The sequence below is a fragment of the Candoia aspera genome, chromosome 15 (genome assembly GCF_035149785.1).
Source record: "Candoia aspera isolate rCanAsp1 chromosome 15, rCanAsp1.hap2, whole genome shotgun sequence".
Taxonomy (NCBI): Eukaryota; Metazoa; Chordata; class Lepidosauria; order Squamata; family Boidae; genus Candoia; species Candoia aspera.
In genome coordinates, this window is record NC_086167.1 from 4989912 (window position 1) to 5010215 (window position 20304).

General features: G+C 47.2%; 1 protein-coding gene across 2 annotated transcripts in view; it reads left to right on the forward strand.

Annotated features, from left to right (window-relative positions):
• Positions 1-9083: 9083 nt before the first annotated feature.
• GAS2L1 (growth arrest specific 2 like 1) overlaps positions 9084-20304 on the forward strand; it is a 338981-nt gene continuing 327760 nt past the window's right edge. For both annotated transcript variants that reach the window (XM_063315358.1, XM_063315359.1), the window contains exons 1-2: positions 9084-9246; positions 14328-15001. In XM_063315358.1, coding sequence (XP_063171428.1) covers positions 14351-15001 — 651 coding nt within the window. In that variant the 5' untranslated portion in view covers positions 9084-9246; positions 14328-14350. The remainder of the gene's footprint in view (positions 9247-14327; positions 15002-20304) is intronic.

Here is a 20304-nt window from a genome sequence, read left to right on the forward strand (position 1 = left end):
TACAGCCTGTGGAAATGTATTTTGTTCTGTCGACTTCAACCAGCAGTTAATAGCAAGGATGATTTTTCTGCCTCTAACGTGCAGTAACTTCACAGCCAGGGAAGGGATTGGTCCAGAATTTCTGCAGTCTTTCTCTTGACTCTCATGCTTTAACAAACAGAATTGCCTTCGTGTAATAATTGGTGGCTTTTAGTGATTTTTTTTTCCTGTCAGGACAAAGGGAGCCAGATAAGAATGGTAAAGGAGAAATAAACGTTATCTGTTAAAAACAGCCATTCTGAACAAACCATGTTTTTTGCAAAACCACAGGTGATTACAGCAGGTCTTGTTTCAGTTTTTGTGTGTTAAAAATTGCTGAGAAATGGAAAACTTGGTCTTAGACTTTCCTCAGGATGTTTGCAAAGTCTGGGATCATCAAAAAGGAACTTATTTCACCCTGTTTAGATTTTGGTAATAAACCTGTATCTGGTCAAGGAGGCAGAGTTACGCTGTCGTTGGAATTCAGAGGCTTCATCTTTGATTTGAAACTGCCTGAGAACATATTTTAGAAAATTGACTGGCAGCTCAGGAATGCCTGCCATTCCTGCGGTCTACCCTCTGTTCCCACATGGCACCCTGGGCTGCCAGTATACTTACTAACGCTCACCCCGGTGTGCTAGGCTCCACCCAACTTGGATTAATTAAACCCTTTTATTGAAACAGTGGCCCACTGCAGCCCAATGCACTCATCTCGGGTGCAGTTAGTATTTCCAGCTGTATTAATTGGCACTGCAGAGGCCTCCTTAGAAAGCACAAGCACTGGGTGCTGCAATCTTAATATATTGCTAGGAAAACAGCTTGTAAAAAGTTATTTTAGTAAAGGAAGTGATGTGGTTTACCTTACGATAAAAGGGTGGTGTATCTCTGCTCCCCATGGCCGGTACTCGAAATTCTGAATGGCCCTGCTGGCTCAAAGCAGTTTGAAGACGTCTCTCTTGAATTTCTAAATGGTGAGGGAAGGACACTTGGATCTGTAACTCTACTGCAAGAATTTGGGGTGGGACTTGACCTTCCCTGAGGGCGGATGAGCAGCATGGATATCCTTATAGCTGGAAATGGTCACTTGCAAATGATCAAATCAGCCTGGTGCAAGATCGGTGGCAAGCATTCTGGGAATTAGTCCTGTGCAACTGGAAGACGGGGTGTGTATCTGCTGTAAACCGGCCTTGAGTGGGTTCCAAGTGCCCCACCAAGCAAAGCAGCCTGGTTCAGTGTGGTCTCTCTGCCTAATCTAAATTAGGTACGAGAGGTGGCACTGCGGATTTTTCTGAGTGTCCCATTCATGCATTGGGTTAGAGCTGTGTTTTTCAGCCTTGGCAACTTTAAGACCGGTGGCCTTTGAACTGCCATGCTGGCTGGGGAATTCTGGGAATTGGAAGTTTACCCATCTTAAAGTTGCCAAAGTTGAGAGGGAGGGAGGGAGGTGGGATAAAAATCTAGTAACTACTTGTTTTACCTCCCTGCTCATTCCTATCATACAAAAGAAAGAGACAGTATATAGCCTTTCATTTTTATTTATTACAATTTAGAGACTGCCCAACTATATACCAATCTGGACTGCTGACACGTTTAAAAAGTAGGAACAATAAAAATAAAGAAAAAATCCTAGGCCTCCAGAGAGCAAACTCTCTAGAATAAACAAAATGTTCTACAGTGGCTCAACCACCAAGGCCCGGGAGAACAACCACATTTTCAATGACTATCTCAATGTCATCAGGATGGGAGCTGTACAGATCAGAGGGGTGGCGGGGGGGGGTGCGTTCCACAATAGAGCACATCCCTGCAGCAGATGGCAGCATTTCATAAGCTATTGCTCCACTCTATCCTCTCTGCCTCCTTTGAAATATAATAGACTACGTGTTTTTACTGCCAGATGTGCAGCGGCAGATGAGGGGCGTTCTTGAATAAAAAGGCAAGCAATTTCCAGATGCTGAATCGGAAGCACTGTAGTGTGTAGTCGCTGGAAGATCAGAACAAAAGAACCACTCCAGAGCTGTGGATTTCAGTCTGGCGCCAGAGCTTAGCTGAGCATCTGCTCAGACACATCTTTCTACACCCAGGGACTCAGTCACAGACCCTTGAGGTCGTCAGGAAGAAGAATGTATTTGAAAAAGAGAAAACTGGATTCTGTAGTTCCCATAGATCAGTGTTTCTCAACCTTGGCAACTTTAAGAAGGGTGGACTTCAACTCCCAGAATTCCCCAGCCAGCCATGCCATAGACTCCATCAATTACAGGCATGACTTGTAGCATTGAGTTAGGAAATGCAACTTTCAGCATTATTTCCTAGAATTTGGGCTTCCTTTGAATCTAGGCTCCACCCCTCCCCTCCTCCGCCCCCAGCTTTGTCCTGCTAATCCTCTTTCCTTCGTTTTCAACTTTCAAATTTTGCAATGAGATCATGACTCAGGGGCTGACCAGCCAGAGGGAGAGACTGAAGCTGTCACTCTGTAGTTTTGCGAAATCCTCCTAAATCTATTTGATCACCAAAGCAAAACGATGACTGGAATACAAGAAGGAGCTAGAAGCTTTTTGGTTCCGAACTGGATCCTTTCAGAGACAGATGCTGAGAATATCCTGAGCCTTCTGTCTCTGAGCCTGACCCCTTTTTTTTCTCCTCCTTTTTAAGATCACTTTATCTTTTCCTCTCTCCAAACACCCCCCTCCCCTTCTTTTCTCTCTGTATAGCTCTCTTGTTCCTTCTTTCTCTCTCTCTCTCTGGGCTGCGGGGAGAATCGGAACGTTCTTGATGGAAATTTGAACCGATTCCTCGCAGAATGTCCTTAAAATACAGTGCTATTTAAAATTAATCCACAATTCACTCACCCTAGGCATCTCCTCTGATAAAAGAAAGCTATGTTCAGAAGAAAGGGTCCTGGGTATCTATTATTTATTTATTTATTTATTTATTTATTAAATTTGTCCCCACCCAACTCCTCCCATCGGGGGACTTATTCTTGTATGGGTTGCAGTGGTTTCTTGATCAAGAACTGTGATTATGACTTAAGTCAACCAAAAGGCCCAGTAGCCTAAGAAGAAAAACCAGGTGTCATCTACAAGCAGTCTTCACAACGACCATTCATTCAGTGATTGTTCAAACTTAACGATGACGCTGAAAAAATGGATTTACGGCCTGTGCCTGAAATTACGACTGTTGCAGCACCGCTGCAGTCACATGATCAAAATTTGGGCACTTGGCAGCCTGCCTGCACTTAGAATCTGGGGTTGCTTCAACTCCCCCACCCACCGATCTCCCCATCTCTTCCCCTTTGGAAGCCCTGCACCCTGCCTTGTGGGGCGGCAAGCCCAGCTGCATGGCGCGAAGCCCCCCAGCCCAGGCTGGCAGGGGAATTCTGGGAATTGAAGTCCATCCATGTTAGAGCTGCCGAGGCTGAGAAACACTGCAGTAAAAACTCTTCCTTTGCTATTACAGGTTGCATCTGCATTATCCGCCTCCCCACCCACCCACCCCCACCGGTGTAATGGGGGAAAGAAAAGCATCCAAACACCTTCAATTATTTAGTATTTCTTCTAGGGTGAAGTGGGATGTCCGTGCATGCAGGGAGGGGAAATGCAGCAGTCTGGCTCATATGCCAGAGAAAGAGAATTCATTGAGGCTGGGCAAAAGGCTTGTTAGAAATGTGTGCGTGTGTGTTCTTTTCCCATTTTATTTCTCTGTTTTTCCTTTCAGATTGTCTTCAACACAGGGCATTATACACACACACACACACACACACACACACCTGTTCGTACAGAGGTATGTGTGCATGCACGTACAAAGAGAGAGCAAGAGATGCCCTCCAGCTGCAACCCTAATGCAGTGTTTCTCAACCTTAGCCATTTTAAGACATGTGAACTTAACTCCCAGAATACCCTAGTCTTCAGTGCTAATGGCTTAATGGACATGTCCACATCATTTTTCTGGGCAACAATATGGAAATGGTTTGCTATTACAGGTAATCTGCAACGAGCACAATTGGGACTGGAACTCCCGTTGCTAAGTGAGGTGGTCATTAAGTGAGTCACCCAATTCTATTACTTTTGCCATGGTCATTAAGCGAATCACTGCAGTTGTTAAGTGAATCATATGGTCATTAAGCGAATCTGGCTTCCCCCATTGACTTTGCTTGTCAGAAGCTGGCTGGGAAGGTCCCACATGGCGATCATGTGACGCAGGGACACTGCAACTGTCGTAAGTACATCCCAGTTGCCAAGTGCCTGAATTTTGATCATGTGACCACAGGGATGCTGCAATGGGCATAAGTGCAAGGACCGGTTGTAAGTCCCTTTTTCCAGTCCGTCATAACTTTGAATGGTCACTAAATGAATGGTTGTAAGTCGAGGACTACCTGTATTTTCTTCAGCAAGGGGAGATTTTTTTCCAATTTTCTGGCCCATGTCTTGGCCCTTCTCTGCTGCTTTTGTGGCATCGCATGGAAAAATACTCTGCCCACCCGTTCATTTTGAACGTAGAGTAAATATATATGTGAGAGGCACTTGAGGGCAAACTCATCTATGCTTTTTATGGCAACAGATTAAAGGTGACCGTTTGTCCCTTTGGGGCAGGGGGCACAGACTCAGGAAAGCAAATAAATTATAAACCATAAAACGATATACGCCAAGTTTCCTTTAAGTCAAAGTCAACGTCTGGTGACTTCATGGAAATGTCTATATAATTTTATTGGCAGCAATACAAAAGAGGCTTATAGTGCCTCCTTTGGGCAGTCATTTTATTTCGGTCCTTGACCAGCAAAACAAATCTTTGGGGGAAAAAGAAAAGTCACATTTAACTTGCTGAATATCAACACAGCCTATACAGCAGAAACTGACTAGCATAAAACAACCTATAAAATCATATAACAAGAAAAATTGTAAGTTTAAGAATTTGGGTCATACACATGAATGTATGTAAGGGATTATGCTACTCGAATAAGGTGATTAAATGAGAATAGTAAAATTACCAAGCTAAAATATAAAACCACTGTAACGCTAAAATCTATGGGAAAATTGTAATTAATATTAATATTATATGTAGAGAAAATGCAGTGATGACTGACTGGCTCCTCCTGGCATTTCCCCCCTCCCATTCAAGTCTACAGCCCTGTGATCTCCTCATGGCCTTCCCTCCACAGACACATCTGGGCCAACCTTGTTTATATAACGTCTGACAGAAACTGCCAGGATGCAACAACAATAGAAGGGGCATTGCGATGTCTTGACCCAAGCCCATCTCTTGTACTTGCATTCCAAAGACAGGTGCAAGAATATCAGTTGTGCGGCTTGTATTGCACCAAGCCTTTGGACACACTCACACACACACACACATACACACACCGGATGCTGATGCCTGCTTAGCTTTTCAAAATCAGCAAAGGTTAGCTAAGTGCAACGCATGGCTGTGTGGATGTGTTAAAATATTAAATAGTTGTATTACTTTGTTTGCTCAGCAACAATGCTGAAGGGTTGCTGTTGCTAAATCTCAGCCTTGGGATTTCCTGGTTGCCTCCCATCAAACTACTAAGCAGTCCCTATCCTGCTGAGCTTTTCAAGATGAGCCGAGATCAGCTAGACGCTGCGTATCTGTTTAAATATTAGATATATGCATACACATAATTTTTGGGGCAGCGTTAGAGAAGTGGTTTGCTTTCTTCCCTGATTCTTTTTTTTTTACTTTCCGGTTTATTTATTACCTATTTATTTATTGCTGATAATTTCTAGCCTGTAATTATAATCCTGTAACTGTTTTAGCGATGGATGTAATGGTTTGTGGGAATGACCTTGGGAGACAGAAGGGAGAGGCACAGACTGGACAGCCATCGTGTAAAAGGTATCTCAGCCCACCGAAGGAAAAGGGAGTGGGAAGTGTCTCCAAAGGGACCCTCCCTAGTCTTCCGGAGAGTAAAAATGAGGGGATGGGAGAAATGCTTTCAGCCTTGCAAGTTTGTTACTGTTACCTTACAATAAAGATAGAGCTGGTCCTCCTGGTTGTGCTTCTTGTCTGGACTACCTTGCAGGGCTAAGAATGGCCTACAATCTTGGGAGTTCCTGGTGGTCTCTTGTCCAAGTACTGATCAATTCCAAGCCTGCTTAGCATTTTTGACATCAGACAAGTTTAGCCCGGTAGTGCCACCTGCTTTTATTAAAGAAGGATTTTAATTTATTTATTATATAATCAATCAATAAAAACCAACTTTAGTACTACAGGTAGTCCTCACTTAACAACCATTTGTTTAGTGATGGTTCAGACTTACAACATTGCTGAAAAACCTTATGGCTAGTCCTCACACTTATGACCGTCACAGTGTCCCCATGGTCACATGATTGCAATTTGGGTGCTTGGCAACCGGTTCACATTTATGACTGTCACAGCATCTCATGGTCACGTGCTTGCCATTTTCAACCTTCCTGGCTTGCTTCTGCCAAGCAAAATCACTGGGGAAATCGCATGATTCGCTTAACAACCATGTGGTTCACTTAATGCCCATGGTGATTTGCTTAACAACTGCCGCAAAAGTTGTAAAATTGGGTCAGATTCGCTTAATGACAGCTTTGCTTAGCAACCAAAATTCTGGTCCTCATTGTGGTCATTAAGTGAGGACTACCTGTATCCTTATATTTTAGGGGTAAAGAACTGAGGTCCATGACTCAAATGCAGTCATCCACTCCTTTTGAAACCCCCTAACTCTGCACATGCTTTCCAGCCCCTTCCTAGAGCTTTTTGCAAATGTTGTTGGCATCCTAAAAAAAAAAAGATGCCCAACCCTTGTCTTACTTTTTTAGAAACCCCCCCCCCCGCCCATCTTGTTTTCAAAAGGAAAGGGGCATCCCAGCCTCTGTGACATCACTGCATTATCCTGCAGTATTCTTAAAGTATGAAAAATAAAAAGTACAGAAAGGGGTGAGGTCCGGCTGCAGCAATCTTGCACCCCTCCTGGTGGCATCTTGTGGGCTTGCTGAACCAACCCTGCTGCATCAGGCAGCAGATGACCAGGGCCTAAGGGATCTCCTGGCCTCTTTGGCCAAATCCAGAGTTTATCAGCCCTTCAGTATGTAGGGTAGGCACTGAGTTATCCCCCCCCGAAAGAAAATGCATCCTGCAGACTTCCAGTTGGTCAGCAAAGAAACGCTGGTCTTCTCAATCCGGAGTTTTCAAACTTTTTCAGAGCCTGGAAGCCAGCGTTTCTCGACCCTGGGAACTTTAAGGGGCGTGGACTTCAACTCCCAGAATCCTTGGAGTGGAAGCTCACATCCCTTAAAGTTCCCAAGGTGGAAAAACAATACTGGAAGCTGTTCAGTTAAAAAGCGAAGTGAAGTGAAGTGAAGTGAAGTGAAGTGAAGTGAAGTGAAGTGAATAAAGTTAAATAAAATTCCCAAAGCCCTGGATCCAGAGGCCAGACTCTAGGGGTAGAAACTCAGCTGCATTGGGGTGAATGTTTTTGCCCATTAGCCTGGCATCAAGGCAGTGCAGACCAGCCTCTTTCGCAGGCCATCGGGTCAGGGTGAGCGACCCAGTGGGTCAGCCCCAGCATATTTCAGTTCTGACTGCAGTTTAATTATTTTTTGTTGGGTTTGATGGCTGGTGGTCCTTTTGGATGGCACGTTGGTTCAGTGACTCTCCTCATCCAGTGCCCAGAGTCACGTTGCCCGAGTTGGGCGGCCACTTACATGCACTAAACAAACAAATAAAAGTTCTGGCGGAACAGCGTGTGACAGCCCCGACTTTAAATAATGTCCGGTTCAGTAGCTTTCTATGCCTCGCTGGGCTGGTTCCAAAGCTGGCGTAAAGAAAAGAGGATGTGCATTTTCCTCCTCTCCACGGAGACCTCTCTGCTCCCTCCCTGCCTTGTTTCTGTTTTCCTCTCTCTCTGCTTCGGAGGGCCAGCGAAAAACAGGGAGTTTCCATAGCAAAGAGGAACCGAAAAGCATCCAAGGGCCCTGCAGGGCTGAAGCAGGCCTCCCTTTCAGCAGCAGCAGCAGCTCTGACCTGAGTCCAAATCCCAGGGCTGCTGTTCAGCCGGATTCACACAACACTCTAGTCCTAATAGAGCAGGGAGGCTTGGTTGTGTGAACCCGGCCACTGTGGTCTGTGAGCTGGGTTGAGGTTTGAGCCTGTTGGGTGAAGGCAGAGACTGAGTTCCTTCAGTGGCAGACAGGGAGGACTGTGGCATCATCTGAGCCAGATCTGATCCCTACAAAGAACTGTAAGGGTCTCTGAGCTTTCACAGAGTGATTTTCTTATAGTATGTAAGGGATCTGCTTCCCCACCCTAGAAATTGGGAATATTTTAAAAAAATGATTGTACAGGGAAGCACTCCAGGTTCTGGCGGCGAGTCTGCAGTTCAACAGCAGATGCGTCTGGGAACTCATAAATCAGGCCAACGCGGCCTCTGAGCGCGTGCGGAGCGCCCCGACGCGTCACGCCCGCCCGCATTGCGCAATTCCGAACCCCCCCGGCCCGCGGCCGTCCGCCCGCGGCCCCGCCACCCCTCTCCCCCCTCCCGGCCGGAGAAATGCAGCGCCGACCCGAAGGCAGCGCGTGGGGCGGGCTCCGCTCCTGATCCGGATGAGATCAAGGCGCCGGCAGCGGGAAGGCGGAGCGGCTCCGGTTTGCGCTGGACCGCCCCGGCCTCCCGCTCGCCGCCTCGGGCTACGGGGGCGCGGAGCCCCGGCGACGGCTGGCCGGGCGCAGCAGCTGAGCTGCCCTCGGGGCGCCGGGCGCAAAGGCGCTAGCCGCGCTCCTCCTCCGCCTCCTCATCCCGGGCGGCGGCGGCGGCGGCGACTCCACCTCTTCCTTCCCTGGAGCCGCGGGATCCCCAGCCAGGGCGCGGCGGCGGCGGCGGCGGGCGGAGTCAGCCCGGCCCCGGCTCCCCTTCCGTCCACCCGACCGCTCGCTCTGCGCTCCGGAGGGCGCATCCCGGACCCGACCGGGTTCGCTCTCTCCGCCGCGCGCCCCCTCGGATCGATCCCCAGCCGAGCCCTCCGAGCGCCAAGACCCCGGGCGGCGGAGGGGGAGCCCGCACGTGGGAAAGGAGGAGGACGAGGCGGAGGCGGGCGCGATGCGCGGGCGACCCGGGCGGCCCAGCGGGCTTCATCCACCGGACTCGGCGCGGCGGGAAAGCCGGGAATGATGGGCGAGGCGGACCCCGCGAGCCCGGCCGCCCGGCCGCCCTAGCCGGGCCGAAGCGCCCCGACCGCGATGGTCCGGCAGGTGAGTCGGGGCCGCTCCGCATCCTCCGCGTCGCCGCTTTCGGGCGGGAGGGCTGCGCCCCCTCCCCGCGCCGCCGCCAGCTCCGCAGGCCGTTCGCTTGGGGACTGCGCCGCCCGCGATGACTTGCATGTGGGAATGGTTGCCATCGCGGGGCGGCTGCTCCCTCCCGCGTCTGCCTGGCAGTGTCAAGGGGGGCCAGCTGGGTCCGCGGAGAGTCGCAGATGCCCGGGAGACGGAGTCCTCCTTGCGGGAAGACCAGCCTGCCTCTGCGACGCGGTGTGGTTTGGGGTGGGGGGAGTTGCAGGAGAGACCCTCGGGCGCCGGAAAAGGAAAGCCGAGGCACCATGGGCACTGGAGTCCCAGCCCCTCGGACGCTCCTCCCGCTGCTGCGCTGTTTGTGTTTGAAAATGGCACTTCATTCATACAGGCCGCGCACGGGATTGCGCGTAGGAGCCAGCTGCCGGGGGTGGGGGGGCTCCGGTCGGTCTGGCCGACTGTCGCTGCTCCCCGCCCGCCCCCGCCTTCCCAATGTGGGTCTGACGCCTTGTGCCTTCCAGAGGATGGGTCCTGGAGTTGAGGAATTCCCCTTCCCCGTTTGGAAACGGCCCCTGAGTCATTCTGCCCCGCCTGCAGCGCCTGCCCTGACGGGCGGCAGATCGGCCGCCGCGGGGGCTGGAGCCTGGTCCTTGCTACCGGCGTCGCACCCGGTTGAGCAGAACAGGGTGGGAATCGAATGGATGCAGGAGCCGTTGGAGTTGGGCGGTGCTTAGATTGAGATAAATAAATAAAGTAAGTGGGGGTGCGCCCCCTTCCAGGTGCCTCTCCTTCCTTGTCTGGATCCCTGGTGGCAGTAATTTGGATTCACTTGGTGGCGGTAATTTGCTTGCCTGGGTTGTGGGGTAAGGGGAATTAACCCTTCCCTGCCCCCTCTTCTGAAACTCAGGCCCTTCCCCTCCCCTTGCTTTTCTCTTTGGTTGGGGCTGATTGGGGTTGAACCTTAATGATCTTCCAGACGCTCTCCTTAGCTGGTCTCTCAGCTTCCCAAGACACCTGGGTACAAAGCGGGGGGAGGGCAGCAGCAGAGTTAACTCCGAGCCAAGGCGGGAGGTGCCCCGTGCAGTCTGAAACCTACACTGGGACAAAAGTAGCACAGGCGGCTGCTGCAGCAGGATATAGAGATGCTCAGTAGCCATCATGGCTTGAGGGGAAGAATTGGAGATGTTTTGATGACCTTCACAAATAGTCCCCTTCAAATGAAACTCAACTCCTGGTGACTTTCTGGACGTGTCTATATTGTTTCCTTGATGCCAGCCCTGTGAAATAAACCACACCAGGAAATCAACTCCACAGGAAGGCTAACACTACTTTTATTGAGACTGACTATAATAACAGAATCTTGCAAGTCTGACTGTCCTCCTTATGCTCCAGTGAATTAGGGAGGTGTCTGTCTGAGCCACTTCCGAATGATACCTGGCTGCTCTGGGCTTAAAAAATGCTTCAGCCCCTTTTGACTAGGTATTCCTGCCTATCTCCATCAAGGTCATCTTCCTTCCTCTCAACACCTGGCTAAAATGTGGACATGGCTTGCCATGGTCTTCTTTTCTTCCAGTCTAGCCTGCAGTCCTGGCATTTTCTGGTGGTCTCCCATCCAAGGACTAACCTGGTTCATCTCTCAGGTTTTTCAGGTCAGCCTAGGTTCTCCCACCTATTAGCATTAACTGGAACTTCCAAAATCTGGGAGAAATGGTAGGATTGGATTGCTTCCAAGGGATTGGCCCCAAGTTGGAAACCAGAATCAGCTGCAGATGGACCTGGATTTGACCTGATGGGCAAGCCTTTCCTTAGGTATTCATAGGTTCTCTAGTGCCCTGCTCTAAAATTCTTTGCCTTTTTTTTCCTCCCAGGTCTCATTTTAATTAGATAAAAGAGCTTTTGTTTTTGAAATTGCTTTCACACAGGAAAAGAATTTGGATGGAATTCTCCTGGGTGGAGTGTTAGATTCTGGTATTTAGTTATTTATGTTGGTCCAGGGGGTGTGTGAATGTCTATGCAATGCCAAGAGAAAGAATATCAAGAGTGAATTCCTCCCAGGAGGCTTTTCCTGATTGGGACATCTGGGCAGCCAGGGAGGCTGCAGAGGAATGGGAAGATCACTGAGAGTTGGGTGGTCTATACATTTAAATAATAATAATAATAATAATAATAATAATAATAATAATAATAATAATAATATTATTATTATTTAAGATCTGGCACAGGGAATCCTCTCTCCAGTGGCCAGCAGCCTCCCTGGCTGCCCACTCTTCCATTCAGTCCTAAGGAAGGATATCAGATGAGAATTTCCAGGAGGGTTTTTCAGACTGGGAAGTAGCAGCAGCCAGGGATGCTGAAGACAATGGAACTGTGGGTAACAGGAAATCCTTATTTCATTGCTCTGCAGCCTCTCTGGTATCCTATCCTTCCATTTAACCCCAAGGGGAAACCTCAGAAAGGAATTCTTCTGACGTGCTTGTTCAGGGGTGGCTGGGGAGGCTTTTGAGTGCAAGAAAGAGGGGTAGAAAATTTACACACCAACAGTAGCCCCCTCTTGAGACCTCCACCAGTCAAGTCAGCTCAAAGAGAGCACAAAGAGAAATTTGAAAGAAATTCTCAAGCGCTCTGGGATATAAAGTGGAAAAACAGAAGCCTCTTTCTCTGGTGGGCTGTAAAATGTTTGAGAAATTATAAAGCAGTCTTGCACATCGCATTTGTTTATTTGTGCAGATGTTGGCTGGCAACATATCAGGTGTCTGGTAGCACCTTTTCTGAGTGACAAATTTTATTAAAAGGTGTACAGTTTTGTGAGCTGCAGCCTTTTAATAAAATTTGTTGTGTGGGAAAGGTGCTACCAGATGCCTCCTGGTTTTATTCATGCAGGGAACTGGTCCCTGTAACAAAATAGATGAGGCTCGCCTGGATGCGCCATCCTTGAGGATGAATATCTGGGCTCAGTCACAGAGCCCAGATATGGGGAGACGAATTATGATTACTGGAGGGCATTCTGCAAGGGCTCAGATGCACGGTGGCTTTTGCGATGGCGGCATCTGAAGGGAAACGGAGCTGACTGTGGAGAAGGAATGAGCTAACAGTTAAGAAAAGATTCCCCAGTCCTGGGGATGAAGAATGGGTGAGAAAGAAACTCAACATAACCCCACCTTGATTTTGTTTAGAATAAGACGGGGCAGAGAGGGGCTTTCAAAATTCTGTTCTTCTACCCTTCAAGAGTCAATGGCCTTCCTGGAATCCCTGCAGTGTCTATTGGCCTACCTCAAAGGGTTGAGGTGGCATAGCCCGGGACTGTTGTGCTCAACCCTTGAGGCTTGTCTTGAATGAAGCCAGGTTTATGTGTGACCCAGGCAGGGGCTCTTCCAGTGCACAGCTGGAGTGAACTGTGAGATAAAAGCGGTCCTTGGTCCCCCACGCCTTCCAAGAGTCCAGAATGGGAGTTTCAGCTCAGCAAATCCCTGAATACACAAGGGGGAGTCATCCTCTAGGCCAGCAACGCTGCCTGTGTCCAACCAGCTGGACAGCTGCTCCCAAGGGGAAAAATTCTCCTGAACCTCCAGGGAAACCTACCCCCGTCTGCCCCAGACCCAGCCACCAGCTTCCTAAATGGATCCTGGATCTGGACTGACTGTCAGAAGATCTCCCGGCCCTGCTGGTTTAAAAAAAAGAGTGGATGGTGGAAAACCTGGTTTTAACTGGAGCTCTGTCTATAGAAAGCTTTTTTTAAAAGAGGTTTTGAAAAGGTTTTAATGAGCTCTTTGGCGCTTTTCTCTGTGTGCATACATTATTGTGAGATTCGGAAAGAGAAAGGGGAGGTACAGATGGAAAACGGAGCGGGAAAGGACATAGAGATGTGGGAGCATCTGTGTGCAGGCCATGCACGTAATTGTTGCTCTCAGTTCTGGCTGCAATCCTATTCTCACGTGGTGGAACTAAGCAGGTTTGGACATAAAGGCTATGGCAAGCAAATCTAAGATTAGTGGCTTCAGTGAACAATAGGTTTCAATCAGCTCTAAGTTTAGAGCAGTGTTTCTCAACCTTGGCAACTTTAAGAAGGGTGGACTTCAACTCCCAGAATTCCCCAGCCAGCCATGCTCACTGGGGAATTCTGGGAGTTGAAGTCCACACATCTTAAAGCTGCCATGGTTGAGAAACACTGGTTTAGTGCATGGAACATAAAAGAATTGATTCAATAACCAAGTTACATATGTTATAGGAATGGCCTGGTTACTGTGCTGGATCTGTTGGATCAACAGAGAGAAGAATGATGGGATTTTAGTTTAACAGTTGGAGGGCTATGTTACGTCAACATTTAAATCAGCTTTTTTTCACTTAGGAAGAGGACATTCAAGCAATCTGGTCCAATTTTTGGTTTTATGTGGCTTATCGTAGCCATTTCCATTTTCTCCCTCTTTTCCTTTCAGTTGTTTACCGAATACGTGTCCTGTTCATCTTGTTCCCTATTCATTTTGATGATATGGTTGGTTAATATTTGTGTAACGTGAAAAGAAGTCTGTGCGGTTATTTTCTGCACCATTAGGCTGCTGCTGTTGTGATTATTGCTGTAATAAGGGACACACCCAGAACAATAGATGGAAGGGCACAACTTTCCCATCTCTGTTTTAGCAACCTTGCATTTATTTAAGAGTCATTTCATATGGAAAAAGACGTGAATTGGGAGCTCCCATTAAATCTCTTCTTTACACAGAGATTTAACCTCTGATTTGTTTACAGAAGTGTCAATAAACCAGAGGGGGTTTTAAAAAAAATAATTAAAGCAGTTTGAAAAAAAAAATCTCAGAAGGAAAAGTAAAACTTCCTTTGAATTGAACTCAGCCCCTGATGATATCATGGACATCTCCATGCAGTTCTCTCAGCAACAATACTGATTATGTTGATTTTTTTCCCTTGCAATATTTTTTATTCTCATGAGTCCAATACAGAGTCCTCGGCTCTGTGGTAAAGGAATAATGTGGTGAGTTTTCCTTTGCCGCCTTAATTATATCTGGTATCTCCCTACCTTTTTGCCCTAACAGTGACCACGCCAAGTCTCTGAACAATGGCTGACCCTAGTAACATCCAGTCAGCAGCTTCTAAGAGCATCCGTCCATTCCGCTCCAGTGAGGAATATCTCTACGCTATGAAGGAGGACCTGGCGGAGTGGCTGAACACCCTTTACGATCTTGATGTTCAGGTGGAGAACTTCATGGGTGCCCTGGAGACAGGTTACGACCTCTGCCAACACGCCAACCATGTCAACCGTATAGCACTGGAGTTCGAACAGTTGAACCCGGAAGCTGCTTCTCGCATGAGGATCCCCCAGAAGGAGGTGATTTTCCAGTCTAAGAACGTAGTCCCTGGCTCTTTCATTGCTAGGGATAACATCTCCAACTTCATCCAGTGGTGCCGTCAGGAGCTGGGCATCCAGGATGTCCTGATGTTTGAAACGAACGACTTGGTGTTGAAGAAGAATGAGAAGAACTTCGTCCTTTGTCTGCTGGAAGTGGCCAGGAAAGGCTCCAAGTTTGGGATGCTGGCTCCCATGCTCATCCAGATGGAGGAGGAGATCGAGGAGGAGATGAGAGACCAGGTTGTCTGTGGCGAGCTGAAGACAGAGCAGGCAATCCAAGATTTGGGGCCCAAGGCTCCCATTTACCTGAACAAAACACAGAGGATAAGCTTGTGTGACCTCAAGAATCTGGATGAACTGGTGAGTTTCTTGCATTCAGTTGGGCCTTTTTGTTTTATTTATTTAATATAGTTGCATTCCCCCCTTTCCTTCAACTCTTCAAGACAGCATTTAGAGCATCCTCTGCTATTCACATGAAGTCTTCAAGGCTGGGTTGAGCAATAGCCCCTGCCCCCAAACCACTCAGTAAGCTTCACGGGTCTGAACCTGGGCCATTCCAATCCAAGCCGGTTCCCCTCCTTTTCTCCATTGTAAAAGAGAATGTAGCTGAGAATGGACACTCCTGACTGTCCATTCAGAGGAGATGGCTACCTTCCTCAATCTGATGTCCTCCAGGTGGGATTAGGACACCCCGCAAGTCCCCACTAAGGACTTGTGGAGATTCTGGGAATGGAGTTCTGGTCCCAGTGTCCCTGAATGAGAAACTTTAAGGTATTTCCACAAGATCTTCCAAACTCTGCTGGGAATTGGAATTTGCTGAATTGGAATTTTTCCTGATGCAGCAAAGTGCTCACAGCATCACAAGGCACTGAATCTATTAGTTCTGGTCCTGGCTTCTGGGGTTACAGTCATTTTCTTTTTTTTCCTAAAGGAGAAATCTACCAAGGAGCAACTGAGAGGGGTGTTACCACGGGCAGAGTTGTGGAGAAGGCCTTACCAGGTCCCGCTTCCCCCACTGTGGTTGGGCCTGGGGCAATAAAAGCCAAAATGTCAACGAGTTGAGTGCCTAGGGAAGCCCACTTTCCATGGGGTCCTTCTAGGTTTTGCCTTTGCCTTTGAACTGGAAAGAGCCAGATAACCGTCCAGAAAGCAGTTCTCACAACACAGTTGATGGGGATGGTGGATTAGTTTAGCTGCAAGTAAATCCAGAATTGATTTTGGCTGAAACTAATCCCCTTTGTATTAATTACAGAGGTTAATGCCATCAAGCAGAAGCTGGAGAGCTATTGGTCAGGCATGGTCCACTTGGATTCCTACTCATTATAGACTCTCAGTGGCTCCACCCAACTCCCATACTCTGATTTTTAAATTAACTGGGTTCCAATGTTTGTATAACACACTAAATCCTCTGGCCTAATTCAGCTGGTCCTGCAGACTGGGCCCCCCCTGTTGCTACAAATGTGTCTTGGTTGCTTTTTGTTTTTTAATTTTACATCCATCTCCTGAACTCCTATGTTCTCCTTGGCTTTCTCTTTTCCACTGATGCTGTTCTTGGGATTTGGGGCAAACTTGATCATCTAATTACAAGTTTCGCAAGAAGGTTGTCGATAGCCTCTGGCTACCTTAATAGGAACCAGGAGGGACAGGGTGGGTGGCTGGGTGGGAAGGAAAGAGAGAATCAACTCTGGAGACCTGCACATCATTCAGAGTAGACCATGATGTGGGCAATGGTGGCTCTCCAGAAGTTGTTGGCTACAAGTGCCACCTCCTTTGGCTTAATATATGTAAGGAGCTTTGAAACCACAACTTGAAGAGCATTTCCCAAAACGACCAAGGATCAAAACTACATAAAAGCTAGGTCTGGTATTGTCCTATTCTCACATTCCCACCTTCCTGACTTGCTGGAGATGATGGGAGGTGGGAATGTGAAAATAGGACAATACCAGACCTAGCTTTTATGTAGTTTTGATCCTTAATCGTTCTGGGAAATGCTCTTCAGGTTGTGGTTTCAAAGCTCCTTAAATATTTGATTTATTCAACATTTCATTGTCCTGGAGGTGTCTTTTTCCCAAAGTGTGTTTATTTTTGCCCTCCTTCTCTTGCCTCCTCTTCACGGCTGCCTTTTATCAGATCCGCAGACTCCTTAATCTCTTTCCCCAACTTCTAGATCAGTGATCTCCAAACTTTTTTGATCATGCACCCTTACCAGGAAACACTGCAGAAGTAGAGCCTTGTTAGTCCATGACAGCAAAACAACAACAACCAAAAGTGGAAGAAAGCTGGTGGCACCTGCTTCAACCGATAAATTGTATTAAAAGGCATCAGCTTTCACAAGCAGTGGCTCACTTCATCAGATGCACAAAGCGGCTGGACTGATGTAGGATTTAAATTGGGGGAAGTGACGGGGGTGGGTGGGTGGGAAGGGAGGGAAAGACAGTTTGTTTGCGCAGATGCAGATCCACACGTGAGATAAGTTGCAAGTATCTTATCGGTGTTAAAAACCCATTGTGTTGGTTGAGGTCTTCCAAGCTTGCCTGAAACCTTTTGATGCCCAGAATGTGGTTCAGCAATTTCTTGCTTGGTGGTGGTGCCGTTAAATCCCCACTTTTCCAAGACAGTCGCTTTGAGGTCTGCCCCGGAGTTTGCTGGGGGGTTGAAATGCTCTGATATTACCTTGTCCTTGTTTTAAGTCCTGGTGTCAAACTTATGTCCATGAATTTGTTTGAGGACGTTGCTGGCAGCTGATGGCATGTATCACATTAGTGAAGGAGCATGTGAAGGTGCCTCTGACTTGTTGGGGGCCTGCGATGATGTTGGTGTAGATGTGCGGACACAGCAGGCATCTGGATTTGTCGCAGAGTCCGGTCCCCATGTTCACATCATTGTCCTGTTGTTTCTCGTTGCTGGTGAGAATCTGCTTCAGGTTGGGTGGTTGTCTGTATGCAAGCCTGGGCCTGCCATGCAGGGCCTGAGAAGGGGCAGGATCATTGTCCAGTATGGCCTGTGGCTTATTAATAACACATTTGAGTGGTTTCAGCTATTAGCTGTAGGTGGCAATTAACGGTGTTCTTTCTATGGTCAGTGTGCACATCCAGTATATGTTTATTTACTTATAAATTATGTACATATATTACTGTACTAATATTCTGTGTTTATTATACAACATATCCCAAACATATATTTTGTATATTAAATATTAGTATAGCTTAATTTATTTCTAATTTTTTTAGATACAAAATAAATATTAATAGACATTCTAATACTTTTTTCCTCCCCTCCCCATCTTGTGCACCCCCTGGAATGCATGCACCCCACTTTGAATACTGCTGCTCTAGATGCATGAGCTTCATTTCCCAGAATTCTCAGCCAGAACCCAGAATTCTCAACTAAGCAAGGAATCCTGGGAGATGAGGTCCATACATCTATAGGATACCCAAACTGGAGACATCAGTTTACATCAGGTATGAAGCTAATGTGATGTATCTATTCCAGTGGCAGGGTAGGGCTGGAAAGATGGGTTTAAGTTTTCATGCTAGTCATGCAATGCACCTACCTCACAGGATTGTTGTGCACATACAGTGGAGCATGGGGAATAATAGCATGCTAGGTCAAGCTTCTTGGAGAAAAATAAGTAAACTGGTACATGTTTGAGGACGAACAACAATGGTCCAAGGTCAGGCTGGGGGTGAGGGAAATTATAGTTCACATCTGGAGGGTCCAAGGCTGGGAAAGTCTAGAAGAATCAGTTGTGGGCTTGATAGAAGAACTGTTTGGTCTGATATTTAGCAATTTCTGATGTTCTGGGTTTCTTTGAAATGCGCCCTAACCCCACATTCATTCTGGAATTGGTTTTGAGACAGTGGCATTCATTCATTTGGTCTTTTAAAACACGTTACTATGTCTGGCACCCAACGGTGTCCCCAGAGTTAGCCCCCAATGGGCTAGAAACAGGAGGCTGTGAGTTCTAGTTCCGCCTTAGGCATGAAAGCTGGCTGGGTGACCTTGGGCCAGTTGCTGCCTCTCAGCCCAGCCCACCTCACAGGGTTGTTGTTGTGGGGAAAATAGGAGGAGGAAGGAGTATTAGGTATGTTCGCTGCCTTGAGTTATTTATAAAAATAAAAATTATAAGGGCGGGATAGAATGAATGAATGAATGAATGAATGAATAATGCAACATTAAAGGAAAAAATTGGGAGGCAGGAATAAGACCAACTCAAACATAACTTCTTAGTTATAAAGTTTTAGGGGAGAGCCAGCCAAAATAGAACTGCGGTAGTCAAAGGACTTTGTTATTTAGCAATATTGATAAATGAACAAAAGCCCAATTCAACATAAAGTCAAACTTTTCTTAATCCAGCTTTTCCCTATGCATCCTTTATGCAAATTATAGGGGTGACAAAAAGTTTTCTCCCCTAAAACTCCCCTAAAACTCCCCTAAAACTCGTACTTTGGGGACATTATTCTGTGAAGGAGGCCATTCCAAAAATATAATTTGGGGAAGGATTTGGGGATGGGGAGAGAATTAGTCTCTTCTAGAGCACAGAAAATTCTTATTGTGCATTCTGAATATTGCACTGTGTGTTTGACTGAAAAATCTGTATTTGTCTAGGTCAGTGTTTTTCAACCTTGGCCACTTTCAGATGTGTGAACTTCAATTCCCAGAATTCCCCAGCCAGCGTTTTTCAGTCCAGAACCTCTCTCTCTCTGTGTCTGTGTTTCTGTGTGTGTCTGTGTCTCTGTGTGTGTCTTTGTGTGTGTCTGTGTGTGTAGGGGGGGTAGATTAGGATACAGGCTTTCAGAGTTTTTTCCTCACACCTTACAATACACCAGTAAGCCGCCCATCTCCCTGAGCGGCTTACAATAAGATAGATAAAAACAATAAAGTACAAAATATAAAAGAAAAACACGGCTTTGGGGAGAAGATGGCTCTCTGGACCATTAATGGGAAAATTTGCAGCTGTCTTTTTCATATACGAGTCGTTTGAATCAGTCAGAGAACCCCCTCTTACAGTGCAATCCCCCGATGATTGAACAACACTATAGTTTCGTGCAGAGGTCTGATTCCCATGACATGCAGAACCACAAACAGCCCAACTCTGTTTTAACTAGGCTAACGTGTTGTATGAACCAAGCCAGAATATGCGATACTTGCTCAGCCGTTGTGGTATGTTACACGGTTTAGTGTTTCCTATGAGCCTATCCAAACATGGCTTGTCTAGCCAATCATGGAGTTGTGTGAATGCAGCCACCCTTGTATAACTCAGCGATGGGTTAAAAACATAATCCCAAGTAATTCCCTCAATGAAGAACTACAAACAAGGCAAGACCAGTGCTGGGATTCACCTGCTGCTTCAGATGTGACTCTGGTCACCTCTTTCATTGCCCACAGTGCTTTTTTGTAACCCTCTCATCTTCTGTGCCTGCTGTGGAGCACGCTGGAAGAATGTGGCACCACCTTGATTATGTCACTCATCCCTAACTGAGTAAGTGTTACGGCTAATTGAAGTTTTGTAGAGAGGTGTGAGTCAGCTGACGTCTCTCTTTCCCCCAGCAGCCCTGAATAAATTGCTGTCTTTCTTTTTAGGTGTGGTGTTCTCAGCCTTTTTATGGCTTTGCCAGTGGAAACTCGCCTCAAGGTACTGGCACACCCACTGTGCAAAGCTG